The 21842-nt window shown below is 40.9% G+C and overlaps 1 protein-coding gene across 1 annotated transcript; it reads left to right on the top strand.

The window, feature by feature from the left end:
• Positions 1-1303: 1303 nt before the first annotated feature.
• LOC142219034 (protein NDNF-like) lies at positions 1304-20574 on the top strand. The gene is made up of 4 exons (XM_075287984.1): positions 1304-1723; positions 7642-7825; positions 17723-17850; positions 18974-20574. Exons 1-4 carry the CDS (start codon positions 1717-1719, stop codon positions 20326-20328), a joined length of 1674 nt encoding a protein of 557 aa, XP_075144085.1. The 5' UTR covers positions 1304-1716; the 3' UTR covers positions 20329-20574.
• Positions 20575-21842: the final 1268 nt, after the last annotated feature.

Genomic DNA, 21842 nt, shown 5'->3' with positions numbered 1-21842 from the left:
TTTGAAGCTTACAAATTGTACAGTGCTGCGAAATATGTTGGTGCTATATAGATAAAATGTATTATTATTATTATTACGATGATGCCAGGATACAAAGTTTCCTATAGTGTATCTAAGGGGGCATTCACATGGAGGAAGTTGGCGCTGATTCTGGCACGATGGGAGGCTTTTTTTCCCATTGATTTCAATGGTTTCCACGGAAAATGGAACCCATTGAAGTCAATAGGAGTCTTTTTTTCAGCGCTGATTCTCCCGCGAGTTATCGTGCCAGAATCAGCGCCAACTGTCCTCCGTGTGAATGCCCCCATACAGTAGCCTGCATTCTGACCTTAATGTATCCTGTGCAATCTCTTCCCCAGGCGAATGATGCACCTTGCCATCTACCTTCTTCCATTGCTTCATGGTCCAGTTCCAATGCTCATATGCCCATTATAGGATCTAGCATTGGTGGGCAGGGGTCAGCATTGGCCCTCTTGCCCACTGGCTGCATAGTACCACCATACATAGTACACTGGCACACTTCTATCATAGAAATTATTACCTTTTTCATCAATTTATGCTACAGTAGCTGTTCTGTGGGTTTGGACCCATAAGGCTAGCCTTTGCTTCCTATGTATACCAATGACCCTTGGATGTCCCTTTTTAAATAAAGTGATAAGGTAGCTCCAAGTTTGTGCTTCACTTTGCATGTAAGAGCCTATAAATATAAAACTGAATGAAACAAAGTTCTCATCACCATTATATTAACTCACGGCGCTTTATGCTTATGTCTACAATCTAATAATTCATTGCCATATTCCATCTGAAGGTCAACACACATCTCTGCCAGCGAAAGCACCATATGACTCAAATGTCAGCTCACTAAAAGGCATCCTGACCTGCAGGTACAATGTATGTCTTATGAAATCAATAACCTATAATTTATCAAAGCGTAGTAGACACTATAAGCATCTAAATACATTACATAAAGGACTGCTCCGGTACATAGAATATACAGAATAATGCAAGACGTTAACCCTTTAGCTAGACTAACCCATCTTCATTGCAGTGACATGGGCTAACCTGTGGGATTCCACCAACATAAATTGTAAGGACACTTCATTGGGAATGCTTTTCATTTAATGTAAATATATTCTGCGCTCCTCTTCTGGCAGGAACCACTTACTTAAATGTATTCAGCCAACACATTCCTTTTTAGATATCACATGTTTTAATGAGATTGTGAAGGAGGGGAGGAGGGTCAATCTCAGCACTCTAGGGTATTAAACATGATCTACTATGTCTCACTGCACTCACAGTAATACCAGATTATTGATATTATGGGGCAGGGTACCCTCCATATCTATTGTGTAGAGCTCCAGAAGAGTTAAGTGGGTGCTCCCCCTTCTCTCCCTCTCTGTCTCTCATTCAAGCCCTTATCCATCTGCAAATCTGCCAACAAGCAACTCTTTAATACAGTGTAGAGGAGGGAAGCGAGTCGCTAACTAACAGGGGATACTGAGTCTTAGACCACAGGGGAATCTCACAAGCCATTCATGCTCTAGGCACAAAGCTTGATATCTAGGAAGAGACATCTTTCAAACTGAAGGAGTCTTAAAGTGCTATCATCATGAAAAGGTGGCTGTCTTATAGACTGTTCCATGTGACCTACTCCTAAAAGAATGAGCAGCGCTGAATGTAGCAAGGAGCAAACCACAGACTGAGAGGTAGTCCACAATGGGAGGTAGGTACAATATCCTATAATATTATGACATGTGATGATATTGTATATGTGATGACTACTTATAGCAAGATGAGATCTCAAAGGATCTGACATTTCCATAAAAGTAGCTGTGCATTGTTTATGTACAGAGGTGTCAGCAGTAAGAAGATGTAGCAGTACTGAGTTTGTTAGATGACGCAGAGCTGAGTTTTTCATCTGGGACAGCTCTTAGTGACATCAGTATGCATGTGTTTTCTGTGATAAACTTAGCAATTGTTTGTGTCTTTGAAGGATTCTCAGAATGTTTCTGTCCTGAAGGTTCTAATGAGTTTAGCATTGCTACATAGTTATATATACACGTACGTGTGTGTGTGTGTGTGTGTATGTATGTATATGTGTGTATATATATATATATATATATATATATATATATATATATATATATGAGCTGTGATATTGATGTCCCTTTACATACTGTATAGAGTAGACTTTATATGAACCTGACGCATTCTACCTTTGGTGGGCTAAGTGATAAAAGTTTCAATTTTTCATGTTGCTTTCATTAGTCATATCCATGAACACATTGCTGTACAGGCGTTACATCAGTGACACGTGATTACAACTTATAATAGCACCAACCTATTCAATGGCACTGTTTAGAAAGTATACCATCAGTTCTCTCTGTACAATATATACCTTCTGCTAAAAGGTAACAATGTAACAATGTACAAGACGTAGTACAAACGTGTGAGCTATAGTGAGTTCAGCTGAGATTCAATGTTTTTCTTTACTCAGCTAGATTGGATTTTATGAGATTTGTAGAATTTGAACAACTTTTTTCATCAAAGGATAATGTAAGCCTTTCATGTGCTCGGGATTTTTACAGCAACATTTCATGTAGGTGGATAAAAATGAAATGGTAAAGTTGCACGTGGTTGTATAATTCAACTACAGTATGGGATACATATGTCCGTGAGTGCCTGCTAGGGTTAATCCTTTGTAGTCTTAACCTAAAGGTGCCCTATATGTTTTTTTCTCGTTTGTCTCATTGTTTTAATGTAGCTAAATAATATCTATATTCATTAAATGTCTTCTTTGTGTCCTTCTCCCAAACCAGTCTGTGATCTGCTCATAGATTCATTTCTTACCTACTTCAAACTTATATAGAAAAGCAAAAAACTTTCAGAAAGTAGAAGGTACACAAATCCTAGTAATATTATAAATGTGAAAGTTTGTGTGTTTGGATGTTTGTGAGTTTGGATGTTTGTTCCTCAATCACGCTAAAACACCTGGACGGATTTGCGTGCAATTTTCCACAAACATAGTTTTCCCTTAGGATTGAGTCACAGGCTACTTTTGGTGCCACTAAACAACATGGCTTCCTAGCAGGAGACTCACAAAAGCAGGACTCCTAGCCCCAGCTATAGACTCACACACACTACATGGCATTTCCTGCCTCAACCTGCCTGCACACTCCTTACTGTCACCTCAGGAGTAGCCCTCACTCTACTCACTCACATTTACATATAGCTTTCCACTATACTTACACAATACAACACATCACATTGTCTGTATCACTACATACACAATACAACACATCACATTGTCTGACACAATACAACACATCACATTGTCTGACACAATACAACACATCACATTGTCTGACACAATACAACACATCACATTGTCTGTATCACGACATACACAATACAACACATCACATTGTCTGTATCACGACATACACAATATAACACATCACATCACATTTGCTAGCCCACCAAACTTTTTAATACACTTTTACAGTTTCACACGTCTGTGTCCGCCCAATTCTCAAATCACCGCAGACGAAGTCGCGGGTAAAAGCTAGTATAACAATAATATACAAATTGGGGCAACACGGTGGCTCAGTGGTTGGCACTGTGGGCTTGCAGTGCTGGAGTCTTGGGTTTGAATCCCACCAGGAACAATATCTGCAAGGAGTTTGTATGTTCTCCCTGTGTTTGCATGGATTTACTCCCATTCTACAAAGACATGCTGATAGGAAAAAAAAAAAGTACATTGTGATCCCTTTATGGGGCTGGCAATCTACATAAAAAAAAACATACAAATTATTACATTATATGGGGTCCTGCAGATTGCATAAAGGGAGTCTGTCAATAGAATCCAACATATCAGCCCAGTCTTGTAGATATATGTTGGGGTCACCTGCGTCAAACAGTGTTTTTTTTTTTCTTGTGCCTCCATTGCCAAGATATCAGAGTTTTTGGCAATAGGTAAATGAAGCAATGAAGGTGTTGCTTCATGCCTACTTGGAACAATGGCAACAGCCTCAGAACACAGTTGCATATTGACAAAAACAGCGATATCTCTGCAACAGAAGCACTGATTCATTAAAAGGAATATTGCTCCATCCAGGTAACCCTAGGCTAGCTAGCTGCAGGGCTGGGTAGCTATTAACGGGTTCAAGAGACTCCCTTTAAGATCATGTTGCTTTGAAAAACATCACATCACCATTGTGTTGGCACCGCAACTTTCCAAAGTTGAATTGAATGTGTATAGATTGCCTGCAATAAACTAGCTGTCACAAAATGTATTGACAATGTTGCCTAAGGTAGTGCAGGGGTGTAACTATAGGGTTTACAGGCCCTGGAGTTTAAGAGGACCCAAAATTTACCCCTGTTCCATATGAATAGACCAGTGTGTATAAGTGTGTTAAAAAAAAAATCAGAGACAAAGATCTTCAAGTAAAACTGACCTTACATATTGAATGATAGTTGGCCAACTTCACAAATTTCGTTCAACCAGCTAATGTTTATCGGGTTGTCATGACTCTATCCCAATGTTCGGGGAAAAAGGGCCAGGCATGTTGATTTAGAATATGCCAGATCCATATATTCTTTAGAGATAAGTGTTGTCACCAAAATACTAGATGATTCTCTAATAGACACAATAATGGTCCGGCAGAAGATGCCCACATTTGAAGGATGCTATGTTCCATTTCTTAGGGATTGTTAAATGGTTCATCTTCAGGATCAGTTTGTCTGGTGGTGCCAAGGAACCTTAGTACAACACTGACGAGAGGCAGCCGCTGATTTCCCCTCTTTCTACTGGAAACACATGCAATTTGACCATTGGGAGGTCAGGAGGAATAGCTATGGGCTGACATCTTATGTAATACTTCTAGGAACACTGTAGAAGCCATAATTACATTTCTCCAGTCCTGTTCTGTGCGTGACATATATACTCACAAATGTCTTCAGTAGAAGTATGCCACTACGCATGGAGCAAAGTTGTAGGCATGGCGCCTTGCCTAGGCAGACTATAGCGAGAACTACTAGATCTTCCATTCACTCTCAGAAAATAAGACATGGATGAAGTAATTTAGGAGACCAAAACCGTGTGGACATTTCTTGGTGTTCTGTGGATCTGTTAGATGAAAGATTGAAAGACTTCTAATGTAAAGGAATAGATTATTTGGAGTCCTAAATGTAAATAGGACATTTCCTCCAAAAATTAGGTATTCATACCAACTACCAAATCAATGGGTATTACACTTCTGCCTCTGTTATGAGACTGGTATTTCATCTTCATCAGTAAAGTGACACATTGTATTACAGTCTTAAGGTTGTATTACAAAAACACATCCGATACAGGCAAACAATGCTATTCCTGGAGAATGCAATCTCTGACAGATGGGAACGTAGGAGCAGAGACAGATGAAATGCAACAGAATGTAAACAGGAACATGTGTCCTGGAAACACCACCACAATGGACTGTAAATTACATTGACCTAGGTCTTGTTAACCTTTTCTAACAGAGCTGCTTGTAAAAATTGGATTGGAAGTATTGGAGTCAGACTAACGATTACTTGATCCAGGAAAGGTCATATGTCCTCGTGTAGGAAAGGACATTGTAGATGGAAAGCCTGGAATGATGAGAACACTGGAAACAGATACTTAAGAACATACATTTAGATCCTTACTATGTATACACAATCAATAGAAAGGAATGAGGTTAAAACTGGGGATATTCCATTTCATTGCCAGGATGATACAGGCATTCAGATCTCCTCAATGTCAAACTTGACTTTAATATATCTATCTATGTATTTACTGTTCTGTGCAGAATATATAGGCAGTTGTGGAACAAATGCTGTAAAGTAAGATTGTATTTAGAAATAGATGTGTCAGAGGGATTGTCCAGGACTTGTAGAGGCAGGGGGGAGCTGCAACAAAAAAAAGCAAACTCATCTGTCCCTGGTGCTCTGTTGTCCATCGCTGGTGTCATGCCGTCTCATGCTGTGCCCCATGTGACCAATGAGATCAATCCGCATCCCAAGTGGTCAATGGTAAGGAACCAGTGATGTACGTCAATGATGTAAATCGTCCGGTTTTTGGCAACTAACACAGTATCAATTCTAGGTACACTTCCCACAATTTTGCAGGAATTTTTTCTGGTCTGTGGGCATAGCTTGCTCAAATCCTTCTATCTAGTCCCAGACAGACTTGATGCTATTGAAGTTGTGGCTCTGTGGGGGTCGTATCATTACTTCCTGGACTTCTCCTCCAAGGGTGGTCACAACAAATTCTGATTTGGTTATGATTATATTATTGCTTCCCCCGATTTTTCAGCTGTACCATAGCTGTAGCAAGACTTACTGTCATCACGTACACTGGCTTGTAAATACACTAGCCTATGCAAAGTGTTTTGTTGGCGCCCATCCTTTCCAATGGCACCCATGACTCCAGGGCACGCCTCCCATCTATACTTGGCTTATTGAGGAGACTCTATCAAATTTATACAGATCTATTTTGATATTGAATCTTGATACCAAAATTATTGGCTAAGCTCCTCTAGATCAGACTAAAGAAGGTGGTAGTTGCGCTGGCTCATAATTTGAGAGAGATTTATTAGAATTTACAAGTTTATTCCTGCGATATGGGGAACTGCTCAATGCCTTCACTTGATGTCTCAAAGCATTTAATGCTATTGGTTTAGTTAGGGAAGTTTGGCTGTCTATACATGATTGGGGGAGCTGCTACCTTGCCAGAGCTTCTCCTTTACTGTGTTACCAGCAGTGATATGCTTTACAGCAGTCTCATGGCTTTAGGAAGCAATAGATTGGAGCCAACTTATTGAGATCTAGATCCTTAGACATGTTTGTTCTGTGCAGAGTAGAGAAACTGTGACATCATGCATTGTCAGTAGTGGAAGAAATAATATGTCCTTGTACCGTGTTAGCCAGTGGATATGAAATGAAAGAAAGTTTTTGAGAGAAGTCCTCAGTAGTTGATACCTTTTTTAATGGCTAACTTAAAAAGTTTTTTGATGACATATCGAGCTTTCGGGACTACTATAAAGGTCCCTTCATCAGGATAGTAGTGTCAGTAGTGGATGCAGTTATTGGTCAGAGGTGTCATCTGTATAGAAGTGTTATCTTCTATTGTAATCCTGTCTGTTATGTAAATAAGGTGACTGCTACAAAGTATTCGATGATATACCTCACTGCCATAGGAATGCGTGTAAGCGGCCGAACACCAAGGGGTTAAATGCACTGAATATTCAAAGCGTTTAACCCCTTGGTGTTCGGCCAATTACACGCATTCCTATGCCAGCTAGGTATTCGATCAAATACTACTCGCTCAAACAATATTTAGATCCTCTTGGATTTCTCCTTTAAAAAGTATTTAGCATAGGACACAATATAATCTTACTATATATATGCCAGGAAAATCTCCCAAGAAATGAGAGCCTACAGATATTAAAGGTCAACCATATACCAAACGAATCGGGATACATCAGGATTGTACAGCGCCATTTGTATGGAAAACTACAGTCACCTACAATTTTTAGTACAAATGATTTTTTTTTTTCCACATTTTTTTCTAATTTTAACCAGATAATCTTGAATCGTCTTACTAAATCTAATTTCCAATAGGTATAGAAGCATACAAGTTCGTTTGGGGTGTTCACCTCGCTGTTCTTCTGGCTGGATGCATGTCTCATTCCAACTTTCCACCATCTGATGATTATCGAAAGCTTTATTTCAATCCTTATCATTCGCTTGTTCTACCAGATGGCAGAGAAACCACAATCTACCTGCTGAAGGATATCACAAAGAGGTAAGAGGACCTTGTGTTTAGCTCAGCTGTCATTTCAATACATGGTTTCAGAAAAAAATTTGCCCAATTTTATTTTAAGTTTCGCTCCATAATACCCTGAACCCGGCCTTGATGTAATGAAAAATTTCTAGCTACAGGGGCCACACGGTGGCTCAGTGGTTAGCACTGCAGCCTTGCAGCGCTGGAGTCCTGGTGTTAAAATCCCGCCAAGGGCATAAAATCATCTGCAAGGAGTTTGTATGTTCTCCCCGTGTTTGCATGGATTTCCATCCCATATTTCAAAAAGACATACTGATAGGGAAAAATGTACATTGTGAGCCCTATGTGGGGCTCACAATCTACATTAAAAAAAAAAAAAAAAAAAAAAAAAAAAATTCTAGCTACACATGCACATAGATGGAAAAATGTTTCATCTGCTGGGGGTAAATCCCTTTCACTAGTGTACGAGTGTATTAGGCCGGGACCCCTTGTTGTGAAAATGCTATAATTTGGATGCAGCTTTTTACAATACCTGCAAAGTGGATGGGATTCTGGCTAATCCCATCCCCACATTGCAAAATTTAGCAATTTCAAAAACATTTGCAATTTTTGTAAATCACAGCATTTCAATTATACCTACGGAAATGCTGGTATTTTCGGTATAGGTACAATAAGGACTGGAAGTCCACAGAGGTAAACTGTGTGGACATGATCCGTATTTTCCACAGCGCTTTTGGCTGTGGCTTGCTACATGAAGCCTTAGGGTCTGTTCACACTAGCTCATGTGTTCCGTCCGGAAGGAGTCCGCATGAGGACTTCCAGATGGAATACAAGCGCAACTGCAAGCACTGTACAGTTAAAGCGCACGGACCTCATAGACTATAATGAAGTCCGTGTGCTTGCCGAATGATTCTTGTGGGCAGTGCGCGGCAAGCACATGGACCCCATTACAGTCTATGGCGTCCGTGCACTTTAACTGCACAGCGCTTGCAGTTGGGCTTGTATTCCATCCGGGGGGTCCTCATGCGGACTCCTTCCGGACGGAACACATAAGCTAGTGTGAACTGGGCATAAGACAGATTTAGAAATGACAGGGCCAGCCTAGTATGCATTTCTGTAGCAGTACTATTTAGAGTACATTATATGTGGAGCTATTATTCCTTTATTATGTGTAGCATTTACTCCTCTATATGCTAGTATTTTTATATGATATTTTTATACAGGGCATGGTGGTTGGCACTGTTATAGTGGCAAGTGTTATCTGGCCAATGTGTTGTACACACAGTATACCAAGGTACTAACTGCGTGTATGGATATTTGTGTACTGTAACAATACACCCTATTTGGGTCCGGGGGCTTACAGAGTATCACATGGTTCTATTAATGGCATTATACCTCTACAGCTAATTTTTCTGTAACACTACACACATCATTCCAGTCTTCCGCCTTCTCTTTGTTGTGTCGCCTCTGTTTTTAGCTCTTACTGTACTCTACCTTTGAGACTTGACAGATCCATTGCCCCCCTTAACCCTCTCCTTGCCATATCCATTAGCATTTTAACGAAAAGCAGAACATCTTAGCCATCAGACCGAGTTATAATTGATAAGTTTCAGATGTTATAAAGTCTTGTTTTACCACTGTAATAGAGTTGACATTGTGTTCTCCAAATTTAGAGACTTAGGTAAGAATATTAGCTCTATGGATTGATTTTTTTTTTTCCAAAAACTCTTATAATATTTTTAAGAAAGAAGATTTTTCTGTAGCTGTTTTGTGTTAGTCGTCTTGGCATTGTGTTATTCCCCCCCAAAACAATGAACCTGGCCCTTCTTATGTCTCATTTATCAGTGTATCATATTAACGGGGACATAAACTTTCCACTAAATATGGAACCAATTCATGCGAAATTCAGCTTGAGAGAAAAAACAGACCCCTGGATATCCAAGATACATCCATTGTTTGATGCTGCCTCCATTTATCACAAGTGGGTCTCATGTGAGGTTGACATTGTTGAAAGAGCTTTGAGAAATGTATGGACATTGTCAACGAAGAAGACTTTCCACGATATTAGAAACAGCATCTGACGGAACTTGTCCGTATATATAGACTAGAAAATGTTCTGGATTAACAAAGTAAATATTCCCCACCGTGTCCTTACCCTTGAAAGTGTTTTTATTACAGATCCGTCAGTACCAGCTTCTTCTGGGGTTGCTTGGTCTCTTTTCCTATATTGTATTTCTTACAATGTGATTTATTTTTTTTTATCCCTGTCATGGTTACTTTAGGAGTGTGGAAACTAAAGCTGCTCTTTGTTCTAGATTTCCATTCAGTGGAATGGATACCCGGTTTGTAAGGATTGTCAAAACACTTTAGTCTAAATGCAGAAAATGGGTAAAATAAGATGATGCCAAAAAGGTGGTGTAGAAAAAATAGGCATTTACTAGAGATGAGCGAACAGTAAAATGTTCGAGGTTCGATATTCGTTTCGAGTAGCCCCTCAATATTCGACTACTCGAATCAAATATCGAACCCCGTTATAGTCTATGGGGGGAAAATGCTCGTTTCAGGGGTAGGCAACATTCGATCAAATTATACTTACCAAGTCCACGAGTGAGGGTCGGGCTGGATCCTCCGAGCAGTCTTCTCCTTGCAGCGTCCCCGCAGCATCTTCCGGCTCTGAATTCACTCTGCCAGGCATCGGGCCTGGGCAGAGCCGACTGCGCATGCCCGCACTACAAGCAGACAAGCGCAGTCGGCTCTGCCCAGGCCCGATGCCTGGCAGAGTGAATTCAGAGCCGGAAGACGCCGTGGGGAAGCTGCACGGAGAAGACTTCTAAAGGTAAAAGAAGAACCAGCGTTGATTGGCCGACTTTATAGCATTCGGCCAATAAATGCTGGTTCTGCATCGAACTTTTACATTCGAACAGCGAGTGGTACTCAGTCGAGTACAAGTATTTCGAATACCGTAGTATTTGATCGAATACCTACTCGATCGAGTACTACTCGCTCATCTCTAGCATTTACCATGATGATAACAAAATATTTTAAAAAATCATTTTAATGGAAGTATTATATAAGTTAGTAGTAGTGGTCCATGGTGTTTATTGTTCTGTAGTGTCCTCTTCTGTAATACAGGATCTATAATAGTCTTTAGTCCTGTACAGTATTTTTCTGTGCATAACGCCTAAAAAACCTTGTAGCTTGCTCCATTTGGATATTGTATTAAGTAGGTATTCTCACCTAGGGCAAAATATAGCTGTGATCTGTAGTACGGGGGTACCACAAGGTACAGTCTTGCCCCATTTCTCTTCACACTGTACACTGCTGACTTTAGGCACAACTCATCTAGCTGTTACTTACAGAAGTACTCCGATGACTCTGCAATGATGCCAGGGGAACCACCTCAGCATTAATGCTGGGAAGACCAAGGAGATGGTGGTGGACTTTAGTAAACAGAAGCGCTCCGATCCCGGTGGAGATCCAAGGGTCATGCATCGAGGTAGTCAAGACCTATAAGTACCTGGGTGTGCTCCTCAACAATAAACTGGACTGGGCCGATCACCTGGATGTGCTGCACAGAAAAGGGCACAGCAGGCTCTACCTGCTCAGAAGTCTGAAGGCCTTTGGAGTCCAGGGGCCACTTCTTAGGGCCTTTTTCAACTCTGTGGTTGCTTCAGCCATCTTTTTCTTTGTGGCCTGCTGGGGGAGTAGCATATCAACCAGGGACAGAAATAGACTTGACAGGCTGATCAGAAGGGCCAGCTCTGTGCTGGGGAGTCCCCTGGACCCAGTAAAGGTGGTGGGTGACAGAAGGACACTGTCCGTGGTGAGTTCCATGCAGGAGAACAAATCCCACCCCATGTATGAGACCTTGATGGCACTGCTTCACCCCAAATATGAGACGGAGCACTATCGGAGGTCCTTCCTCCCAACTGCTGTCAGACTGCATAATCCATATTAGGTTAAACGAAGATCACTCCGTACAGAGAACTAAATGATCCTAATGTCTTCTTTATTTCTTTACTTCCTAGCTGCTATGGACTCCTAGTATTTTTCTCAGCTTATTTGTGTTTCCTTCTGTAATATAGTTCTGTTTATTATCCTGTATCTGTATTACTATGCTGCTGTGACATACTGAAATTTCCACATGGTGGGACTATTAAAGGAATATTTTATTTTATCTTATCTTATCTTACAAAACAGCACTTACAGAAACCCCATAAAACTCAGAGTACTTCCAGCTCCATAGTGCTCCTATTTCTCCATAAAACTCTTTGTTCTATGATATAAATGCTGGTTACATAGGTCGGACATATTAGATAAATGTTGGCCAGACCTATCAATTTTGGAGGCACTGACCATCCTATATGTATGGGACTCCAGACACTCCAGCTAGTGCCAGATGTTGTGAGAGAGATGGGTTGGGCAGTTGGATTTCAATGTATACAGTCATTATGTTCTCATGGTAGATAAGCCAGACTAGTCTGGCAGTGGCTGACTCCCTCTCCTCACACGAACACATGTATGCTCAGCCAAGCCATACCAGGGTAAGATGTTTACAATGGTGTTTAAACACTTTCTCTCCTTTTTTATTTCGGAAAGTTGAGGAAGTTATCCCAAGTCCACTAGAAGAAGCAAACTCTGGGATCTGTGCCAGTCTCCAGCAATGCTTTCAGCAATTTATGCTTTACAGCCAGTTAACCATTGAACTACATCTGCATATATTTAGTTTTTATATAGCAGCATACAATTCAGTGACGTCATTGCTTTAGTACTTCATATTGTAGCCTCATTCAGACTTTCCAGTATTGTAATTTTCATTCATAAACTGTTTGAGATTAAGATGATTTCCATCTGCTAAATATTCAGGTGCTAAATGTGAATAAATGAGCTGAAAGAGGTTGTCTAACCAGTTGCATGGCTCAGAATGGTGTAAAATGAGTGACTGCTCAGAAGATCACCCTGTCGGCAGTTTTCACCTCTCTGTGTAGTATTCAATCTCAAGGATCCCATCTATACTTCTAGCTTATGCTAATTCAAGAATCTTCCTATATACAGTACATTGTTTTGGAAAAACTGCTTTGTTTGCCTGCTCTATGTGAAATTATTCTTCCCATTGCATACACAGCATTTCCTTGTACCCTGTCCTGTACAACAGGTCAGGGAGGATTAGTCACTGTTCTCTGGGGGAGCTGAGTTCTCTCCTATTATGTACATCACTGCCAGCAGGACAATCAGGTCAGATAATTGCAGTTTGCTGATAAATGCTCAAATAGCTATGTTATCTGTCTATGCAAACACAAAGATAGCATTGAGTTTACTACAAGTGAGACTGCAACATGTAAGTTTGTTTTTTTTCTCTCCAAATCTGTATAATGTAATATGCATTTACTGTGCATCTTATTCGATCTGCATTTCTATTAGGTATCTAGTAAAGATAAATCTTTCATGGTAAAGGCAGTGAGAAGAAGAGAAAGCAGGCAAACTAGTGAGAGAGGAATATGAGAAAACCCCTTTAATTTTTAGTCCCATGTCTAATGTGGTTACTTTAACTCTTTGCTCACTTTCCCAGTTTATAGCATTCCCATTTGAGGTGCTCTTCTTCTCCCCTCTATGTATAGTATCCATGTGTAAACCCCATCTGCTCTCATCAGTTCTCTCTCCTCTGCTGGCTATGCTTTCAGCTTCTTAAAGCGAATCTAGCACCTCCCAAAAGCTTAGTCAATGTCCACCACCAAGTTACAGAACACATTACAGTGATAAACAACATACCTTTGTTTCATATAAAATAAGATAATCCTTTAATAGTCCCATCATGGGGAAATTCAGTGTGTTACAGCAACATAGATAATACAATAATAATGCAAGAATACAATGGACAAAAAATATCAGATAAAAGCTAAAGGAAAAAAATAGTAGGAGGGATATCACAACTTCAGGATCAATTAGTTCTCTGTGCAGAGTGATCTCCATTTAGCCTGATGTTGATTATACAGCCTGACGGCGGTTGGGAGGAAGGATCTCCGATAGCGCTCCTTCTCACACTTGCGGTGAAGCAGTCGGTCCCTGACAGTACTACCCAGTGCTATCACAGCCTCATACACAGGATGGGAGTTGTTCTTCAGCATTGAGCTCACCACGGACAGTATCCTTCTGTCACCACCACCTGTACTGGATCCAGGGGGCTTCCCAGGACAGAGCTGGCCCTTCTAACCAGCCTGCCAAGTCTATTCCTATCCCTGGTTGGTACTCCCCCCAGCAAGACTTTGTCATATAGTGCTGAGAAGATGCTTAGGGGAGGTGGTAGGCTTTGTTTAAAGGGACGGTAGTGCCACTACTCTGTGCAATTGACTGTGTCTAATTTGCTGCCATTCTAACCTCTGCCTGTCTCCCATTGTGATAGTACTCTGCATGCCCTGACCTCTACCCATGTGACTATAATTTATCCACAGTTTCCACAAATCAGTGTCTTTGGTGCGTCCACATGTAGACTCTTGCTAATAGAGACTACTTAGCTGCAGAGACCTAGTGGTTTCCTGTAGGAAAGTGAAACATAATTTTTTCCTTTACACAAATCACTAGTCGGATCACACATGGAGTATTGTGTACAACATTGGACACTTCTATATAAGACGGACATATCTAAACTATAGCATGTACAAAGGATAGGAACAAGGGTAATTATTGGTGGATTTTAAAGTCAGGTTGTCAAATGTGGGGTTATCTGGTCTAAGAAAGGGACAGCTAGAGAACTTTCAACATCAAGACCTGTAAGGGTATGTTCACAATACTTATATTAATGTCCTTTAGTCTCATCCATCATAGGATGAGAACAACGGACATTAAACATTGAATTAACCTCCGTCTAGTGTTTGCTTGCATTCACACTCATGTTAAATAACATGATGGATCGATCTTTCTTCATATTTATTACTTTTATGATAGAAGAAAAAGTCCTGCATGCATGTCTTCTGTTCAAAAAGTAGACAATCATGACTAGAGATGAGCGAGTACTATTCGAAACGCCAAATAGCACGCACCCATAGGAATGAATGGCCATAGCCGGCACGCAGGGGGTTAAGCGGCCGGCCGGCCGCCGGCAAAGTCTGCGTTCCGGCTGCTTCCTTTCATTCCTATGGGTGTGTGCTATTCGAAACGGCCTTTTCGAATAATACTCACTCATCTCTAATCATGACCATTTTATTTATATTATACTAGCATGTACCAGCGACTTCGTCTGCGGGTTGGCGTTGGCATTGAGCCGCTTATATTTAGCCAATTGCTGTTGATTATAATCCGCCGTGCGCCCCCGCTCCTCCCCCTTGCCATCTTGTTCCTAAGATGTATGCTAGTTGCCATATATGGCTTTGGGAAGAAAATGTTTCCATAATACGGGGTAATTGGCCTTTATCTCATAGGGATTCTACTCTCCTATCTATGACATACTTCATTGTAATTATGAACCGTTACTTTACTGTAACCTGCAATCTGTATAAATTAATAACTATGGCATTTAGAAGTCCACACGGGCATCTACGTTATGGCATGTGGCGTTGGTCTAAAGTGCGCATTCATTTCTGCAATTCTACAGTCTTTAGGCTGATCTACAACCGATCCTAGCTCTGCTCCTTTACAGCAAACGTGTTTCATATAGAAATCTATAAATTCTTACTTTATTAGAATGATGAGGTTATTATATAATATTACATTATTATATAGATGGAAAACGTTTTAGTACTAGACATCAAGGTAAAGGCTCCTGTTACTTTAGAAGTTGGATATATATCGTTTCATATACAATACCTGTAAATGCTGCCACATGTCTTTCCTACCAGATGGCTTTTCATGATATGTAATGAAATCTCACATCCATCATATCATACTTTTCACTTGTATGCCTTTAAAGTAAAATCAGGTACCTTATGACTTCAGCCATGTATACAGTGTATAAACTTTGGTTTAGAATGACAGTAAAAATACTCACAGTATTATAATTCAAGGATAACATACGCAGGTCTGATAAAAACTAGAATGAACACAGTATTATAACAAAAAAATAATGCACAGCAATGTCACAGCACAGGAATAATAAGCACAGTATTATAATATAAGAACAATACACACAGTGATGTCACTGTGCAAGGAATACTCATGGCATTTGAGAGGATTATAATGGGTTTGAGATTATAATTTGAGCCGAAGGTCTACACTGGGGCCAATCCCCTACAGTCTGCCTTTTCTTATGAGTTTATTTTGCAAATAGCCTATTACACTTGTAAGCCGATGGCTGGTCAGGTAATGGAGGGGGTGTACATGTCACCCAGACTACTAAGGTGGGTGGGATGAGAAAACTCCAGAAGGAATGTTTGTTCTCAGCAGACAACTTTCGTCTGCTGAGCATTTTGGTAAATACTCAGTATTGGGCTGGATTTTTAGGAATGGCAGGTAGGTTGGTAGTGGGACCTGTCATTCCACCCCCCTCCAGTCCATACTTTGAGGATGTTTCGGCAGCGACTCAGCTGTTGAGAGTCTGCTCATCAAGGAGGCTTAAGAAGTTGCTCCTCCCTACAGAGAGGTCATATTTTTGGAGCTGTCTCCTGAATTATTCTACTGGCTTTTGATTTCTGTTATTCTAGGTGAGGTAACCTATTCTATGTTTAGTTAGAGCCTAGCCGGGCAGGTATTTATTTTTGTATTATTTCCTTTTGTTGCTGCACTACTTTTTTGAGTGAATATAAACTATACTTTTGTTTTGGACTAAAGAAACTGGACTTGTGTGTCTATACCACCCCACCTAGCAACCCCAGACCCTGACACACTTTTATGAATTATATGCAAAATTTATTAAGGCAATATAAACTGAATAGATATTGGATATGCAAATATTCTGTGGTTCTCAGCTTGTACGGATGGAAGTGCTCTTTGCACTTTTAAATTAAGACCATGCATGGGTGTCTGTCTTAAGAAGGGAAGACCTACATTCAGTGCAGCATGTAATATAGAAATCTCTGGGTGCGGGGGTATTATGGGGGCCTTTATGATACACGTGAAGGCACCGAGAGGGCCGTTAGAGTACAACTGGGAGCACTGTGGGATCAAATATGTTGCAGATGGGGGCACAGTGGGTGCCATTATATTACACATGGGGAACTGTGGGTGCCATTATGTTTCATGTGAGGGCAGGTTCACATCTGCGCCTGTGCGTCCTTTAAGCAATCCTGCTGGGTTTCTGTCTGCTGAGAAACTGGACAGGAGATGGAAACCCGGCAGTCTGTTTTCAAACCCATTCAAGTGAATGGATTTGAAAAGTGAGGACCCGTGAGCATTTTGTTCCTGTCTGCGGTGAAACCGTTTTTTTTAACCGAACACAAAATTGGACATGCAAGACTTTGTGTCCGGTGAAAAAAAAATGGTTTCGCCGCGGACAGGTACAAAACTGTACAGTTTCTTGGGGCAGAAGACGGAAACCCAGCAGGATTGCATAAAGCGTGTATGGGCGCATATGTGAACCTGCCCTGAGAGCCATTATGTTACATGGGAGGACACTGTGGGCGCCATTATGTTGTATATGGTGGCACTGTGGTGGTCATTATGTTTCATGTAGGGGGCGCTGTTGGGGCCATTATGTTTGACATGAAGATAGAGGCCATTATTTTACACATGGGGGCACTTTGAGGGTCATTGCATAACTATGCCATTACATATGTCATTTATAAGATTTTACTACTTATGGGGTTAGGACTTTTTCTCTAGAGAGTATTTCATTTGAATAGGTTACGAAGCAATGGTATAGATGGAGGATGAACCTATGGAATACTATTACAATACTGTGTATTGTGACTGTGGAGGGGGTTTATGTAATACTCTTGTATACTATATTTTCTATAGAGATGTCTCATTAATGGTCTATGTTTTTTTCAGGTACTATTTTACACTGGGAGAAAACTCTAGCCCTCATTTCTCAGTGACTGTGACGCCCTGCGATGTTCCAATTGAATGGAGCATTTTACATTACAAAGCATCACATGCATTCCATGGTAAAGCAGCAGGTAACAATGTGCTTATGTAACCTTGTAATACGTGGGATATAGTGTACACGGTAGTGGTTTTAGGTAGATGTTGCACTATTATGGCATTTTTTTTTCAAGATCATGTTTTCACAGTATTCTATTTTCTTTGGGTTAGACTATAGATGCAAACCATAAATGAAGACAAACAGTGGAGATGTTGCTATGAACTCGTATGCATTGTTTAAAAAATATAAAGATATTTTCCAAGTTCAATCAAAATTTTTCCAAGTAGCAAAATGACATATAATAATAAATATTCATAACTTACCTATTGTATCCTGAATTGTTGCACCACTGCTCATCCAGTGGATTCCAAGAATATGGTCAAAAATTGAGCATGACTTAAAGGGATTCTACCATTACAATCAAATTTTTCTCGTTGACGCATAGGAATAGCCTTAACAAAGGCTATTGTTCTCCTACCTTTAGATGTCTTCTCTGTGTCACCGTTCGGTAAAAATCCTGGTTTTCGTTGGTATGCAAATGAGTTCTCTTGCAGCACTGGGGGAAGGCCCCAGCGCTCAAACAGCACTGGGGGCGTCCCCAATGCTGAGAGAGAACTCTCCAGCACCACCTCCATCTTCTTCAGGAACGGCCTCTTCACGCATCTTCTTCCGGCACAGGTGGTCAAACTTCTAGGCCTCGGACAGAGCCGACTGCGCATGCCCGCGGCCACAAGAAAAATGTCCGCTTACACAGTAAGTAAGTGGCTATTTTCTTGTGGCCTGTGGGCACGTGCAGTTGGCTCTGCCCTAGGACCGAAGCCTAGAAGTTTGACCACTCGCACCAGAAGAAGATGCGTGAAGAGGCCGTTTCTGAAGAAGATTGAGGTGGCACTGAAGAGTTCTCTCGTAGCATTGGGGACACCCCCAGTGCTTTTTGAGCGCTGGAGCCTGCCCAGGATTTCTACAGAAGGGCATCACGGAGAAGATATCTAAAGATAGAAGAATGGCCTTTCTTAAGGCTATTCCTACGTGTCACCAAGAAAAAAAATTGATTTTAATGGTAGAATCCCTTTAAGTAACTATAGATAATTTTTTTTTTTTTTTGTCAGTTTTGCAGATTAATAACCTTTTCTAATTCTTATGTTAATATTTTTCAGCAAAATATCGACCCTTTGATAACTTCAAGTCCCAGTCCTACTACAAGACCGTGTCTACACTTTTCCACTACAAAGGAAATTCTGTAGAAAACTACATTGGGACTTTTTCATATTCTTCACTCTTTGTCCTTGAATTCTTATCAACTGAGAGAGACACTCACATCTCAGTATACCTCACAACCGACTTAGCGCACGGAAATCTTTTCCCAGAACTTCCAGGAGATCCTCGGATTGATGTCACAGCAGTCAACCATAACTCTGTTTCATTGGTCTGGAAGCCAAGTCCATCAGCAATGAAGGAGAAAGACCACACAGAATATTGTATTCTAGTAAATGAAAAGCATAATTATAAAAGTATGTGTGCCGCTGATACCGCTGTTCGGTCTGCCGGCAGGAAATGGCCGAAATTATCAAGTTTTCCGATCTCAAAGTATCTTGATGAAAATCAACGCGTTATGCTTCTTTCGAACAGCGATCTACATATCATCCACAAAACCAGCAATATAGAGGTTAGACAGATATGCATCGGCAACAAAAATACCTACACAGTGTCAAATTTGAGTTCAAACACCCAATATTACTTTGATGTATTTGTGGTTAACCTCTTAACGAATGCCAGTGCTGCCTATACTGGCACCTTTGCAAGAACATGGTTGGAACCTAAACCTAAAGACATACCCCTAAAGGATGGCAAAATCGTGCAAATTAAATTTGATGGTAAAAGACCAAAAGCATATAGCTTTCAATATGAGGCACTACATAAAAAGGTTCACTTTACCATACAAGTATGCCGAGGACAACTGCGAGCTCTGATATCAAAAAAAGGCAAATTATTGGTTTCAGAAACTATTCACGGCTTAAGACATATTACTCTTAAAGGGAAATTCATGGATAAATACTTGGCTGTTTTTAAACCAGCAGAACCAGGGGCAAATACATCTGCAATGATTCAAGCGTCATCCCACATGCACAAATCTGTATTCCCTTTTTTTCCAAATAGTCTAAAAATCAAGTCTTTCAACAAACTGAGAACATGTAACTCAATAACCATCGCCTGGCTTGGTACCCAAGAAAGGAACATGTACTGTGTCTACAAGAAGAAACTTGAAGAAGACCAAGTCTGGAGAGAAATGTCCATCGTTGACAATTGCTCCGGGCCAGAATCCCGGCCAAAATCAGAGAAAGTTTTGTGCAAATATTTCCATGAACTCAATGTGCAGAGAGCAGTGACTACAGAAACAATCGGCGGCTTAGAACAAGGAACGTCCTACCTGTTTGACATATATCTTATTGGTTCTTCAGGAATGCTGGTTAGGTACCAGAGTAAGGTTGTAAAAACGAGAAAAACATGTTGAAAACTGAATTTGTTCATTTCAGATCTACAATTAGAGGAAAATTCTAAATGCTTAAAATGAATGTCCACCATTTTTGTTGACTTCTTAATATATCTTTAGAATGGGTAAACTTTCATTTCCTGATAAGACACCTCCAAATCCTGTACATTGGTGTAACCACCAGTGGTGAAACCCTAGCCATGTGTTGTGTGATTGTGGGATAGTACATCCACAATATTTTCCAGTTTGTAATGTACATACATGCACTACATACTGTTAGGAACCTGATGCAACAAATAACTCTAAGTCCTGGGCAACTAGAATCCCCAAGCGCTGAGGCAAAAACAATCCTGGGTGTGCTATGCTTTCCTAACCTGGCAGAACCAGGCCCCGGAGTTTATCACCAGAGCTCCTGATGGTGGATTTGGGGATGTGCAACTGCCCAAAGAGCAACACACAGCCAGCGAACCCCAAGTAGGAGGATCCAGAAGGACCCAGACACTAACCTTAGAGTGAAGTCCAAGACAGCGGGAAAGAATGGAGTCGCAGATGAGCAGGGGGTAATCCAGGAAATACACTCAGATACCCAAGGAGCAAATCCGTGGTCAAGCAAGCTGCGTCGATAACTGGAAGTTACGTGGTAGCAGAAGCATAGTCAGGGAAGCCAGGTCATACACAGGAGGTCAATGGAGTAGCCAAATCACGATCCAAAAGGAAGGTCAGGACAAAGCCAAAGGTCATACACAGGAGGTCAGGAAGGTGCCAAATCAGGATCACGGAGGAGAGGTCTGTAAAGCAAGCCAGGTCAAATAATCCATGGAATCCAAGAGCAGGGATAGGAGGCAGGAGACAGGTGACAGGTAGCAGTAAGGAAGCAGGAGAGGTTTGTCGCAAGGGAGCTGATACCATGGGGCTAACGAATAACCAGGCAGGCAGAAACCAGAATGAGGCCTAAATAGCCTCAAGCCCACCGCAGACCCAGAAGTGCTGGTCCCGGCACTAGGGAGAAACTGGAACCTCCGCACACTCAAGTGGAGGCCTTCGGACTACTCTAGAGCCAAAACCAGCAGTGACTGCAGTGCTAGACAGTGTTCGGACCGGGCTCCTCTGCGCAGCACAGCGGAGGCCCCGGCCCGTCCTAACACATACATTTACACATGTATATGAGCATTTCAGCACTAGCCTGAGCCCTTACTATAGGCAGAACTATCGTATTATTAATGTCGTTGTATACTAGTATCCAGTTAGCTCCTTATCTCCTTATAGTGGTGGATTCAGGTAGCCACACAGTTATCCATACACGGCTATGTGAAGCTTCAGAAAGATATAAGAAACAATTTGGAAAAACCTTGGTGTTTTATTATGGACATTCACTTTAAGAAGAAGAAACCACGCTCATTTCTCCAAGCCAGATCAATCCTTTCACTTTTGTAATATTTTTTGTACATGTAATGAACTCACTTGAGGATTTGGAGGATGCTTTATGATATGCTTACAATGTTTAACAAGTTTTTTTGTAGTAGATTTTTTTTTTT

The sequence above is a fragment of the Leptodactylus fuscus genome, chromosome 10 (genome assembly GCF_031893055.1).
Source record: "Leptodactylus fuscus isolate aLepFus1 chromosome 10, aLepFus1.hap2, whole genome shotgun sequence".
NCBI lineage: Eukaryota > Metazoa > Chordata > Amphibia > Anura > Leptodactylidae > Leptodactylus > Leptodactylus fuscus.
This window is presented reverse-complemented; position numbering and strand designations above follow the sequence as displayed.

Coding starts and splice junctions, on each gene's coding strand:
- LOC142219034 (XM_075287984.1), top strand. Junction 7,826..17,722: donor CTGAAGGATATCACAAAGAG/GTAAGAGGACCT, acceptor TGTTTTTTTCAG/GTACTATTTTACACTGGGAG. Junction 17,851..18,973: donor ATTCCATGGTAAAGCAGCAG/GTAACAATGTGC, acceptor AATATTTTTCAG/CAAAATATCGACCCTTTGAT.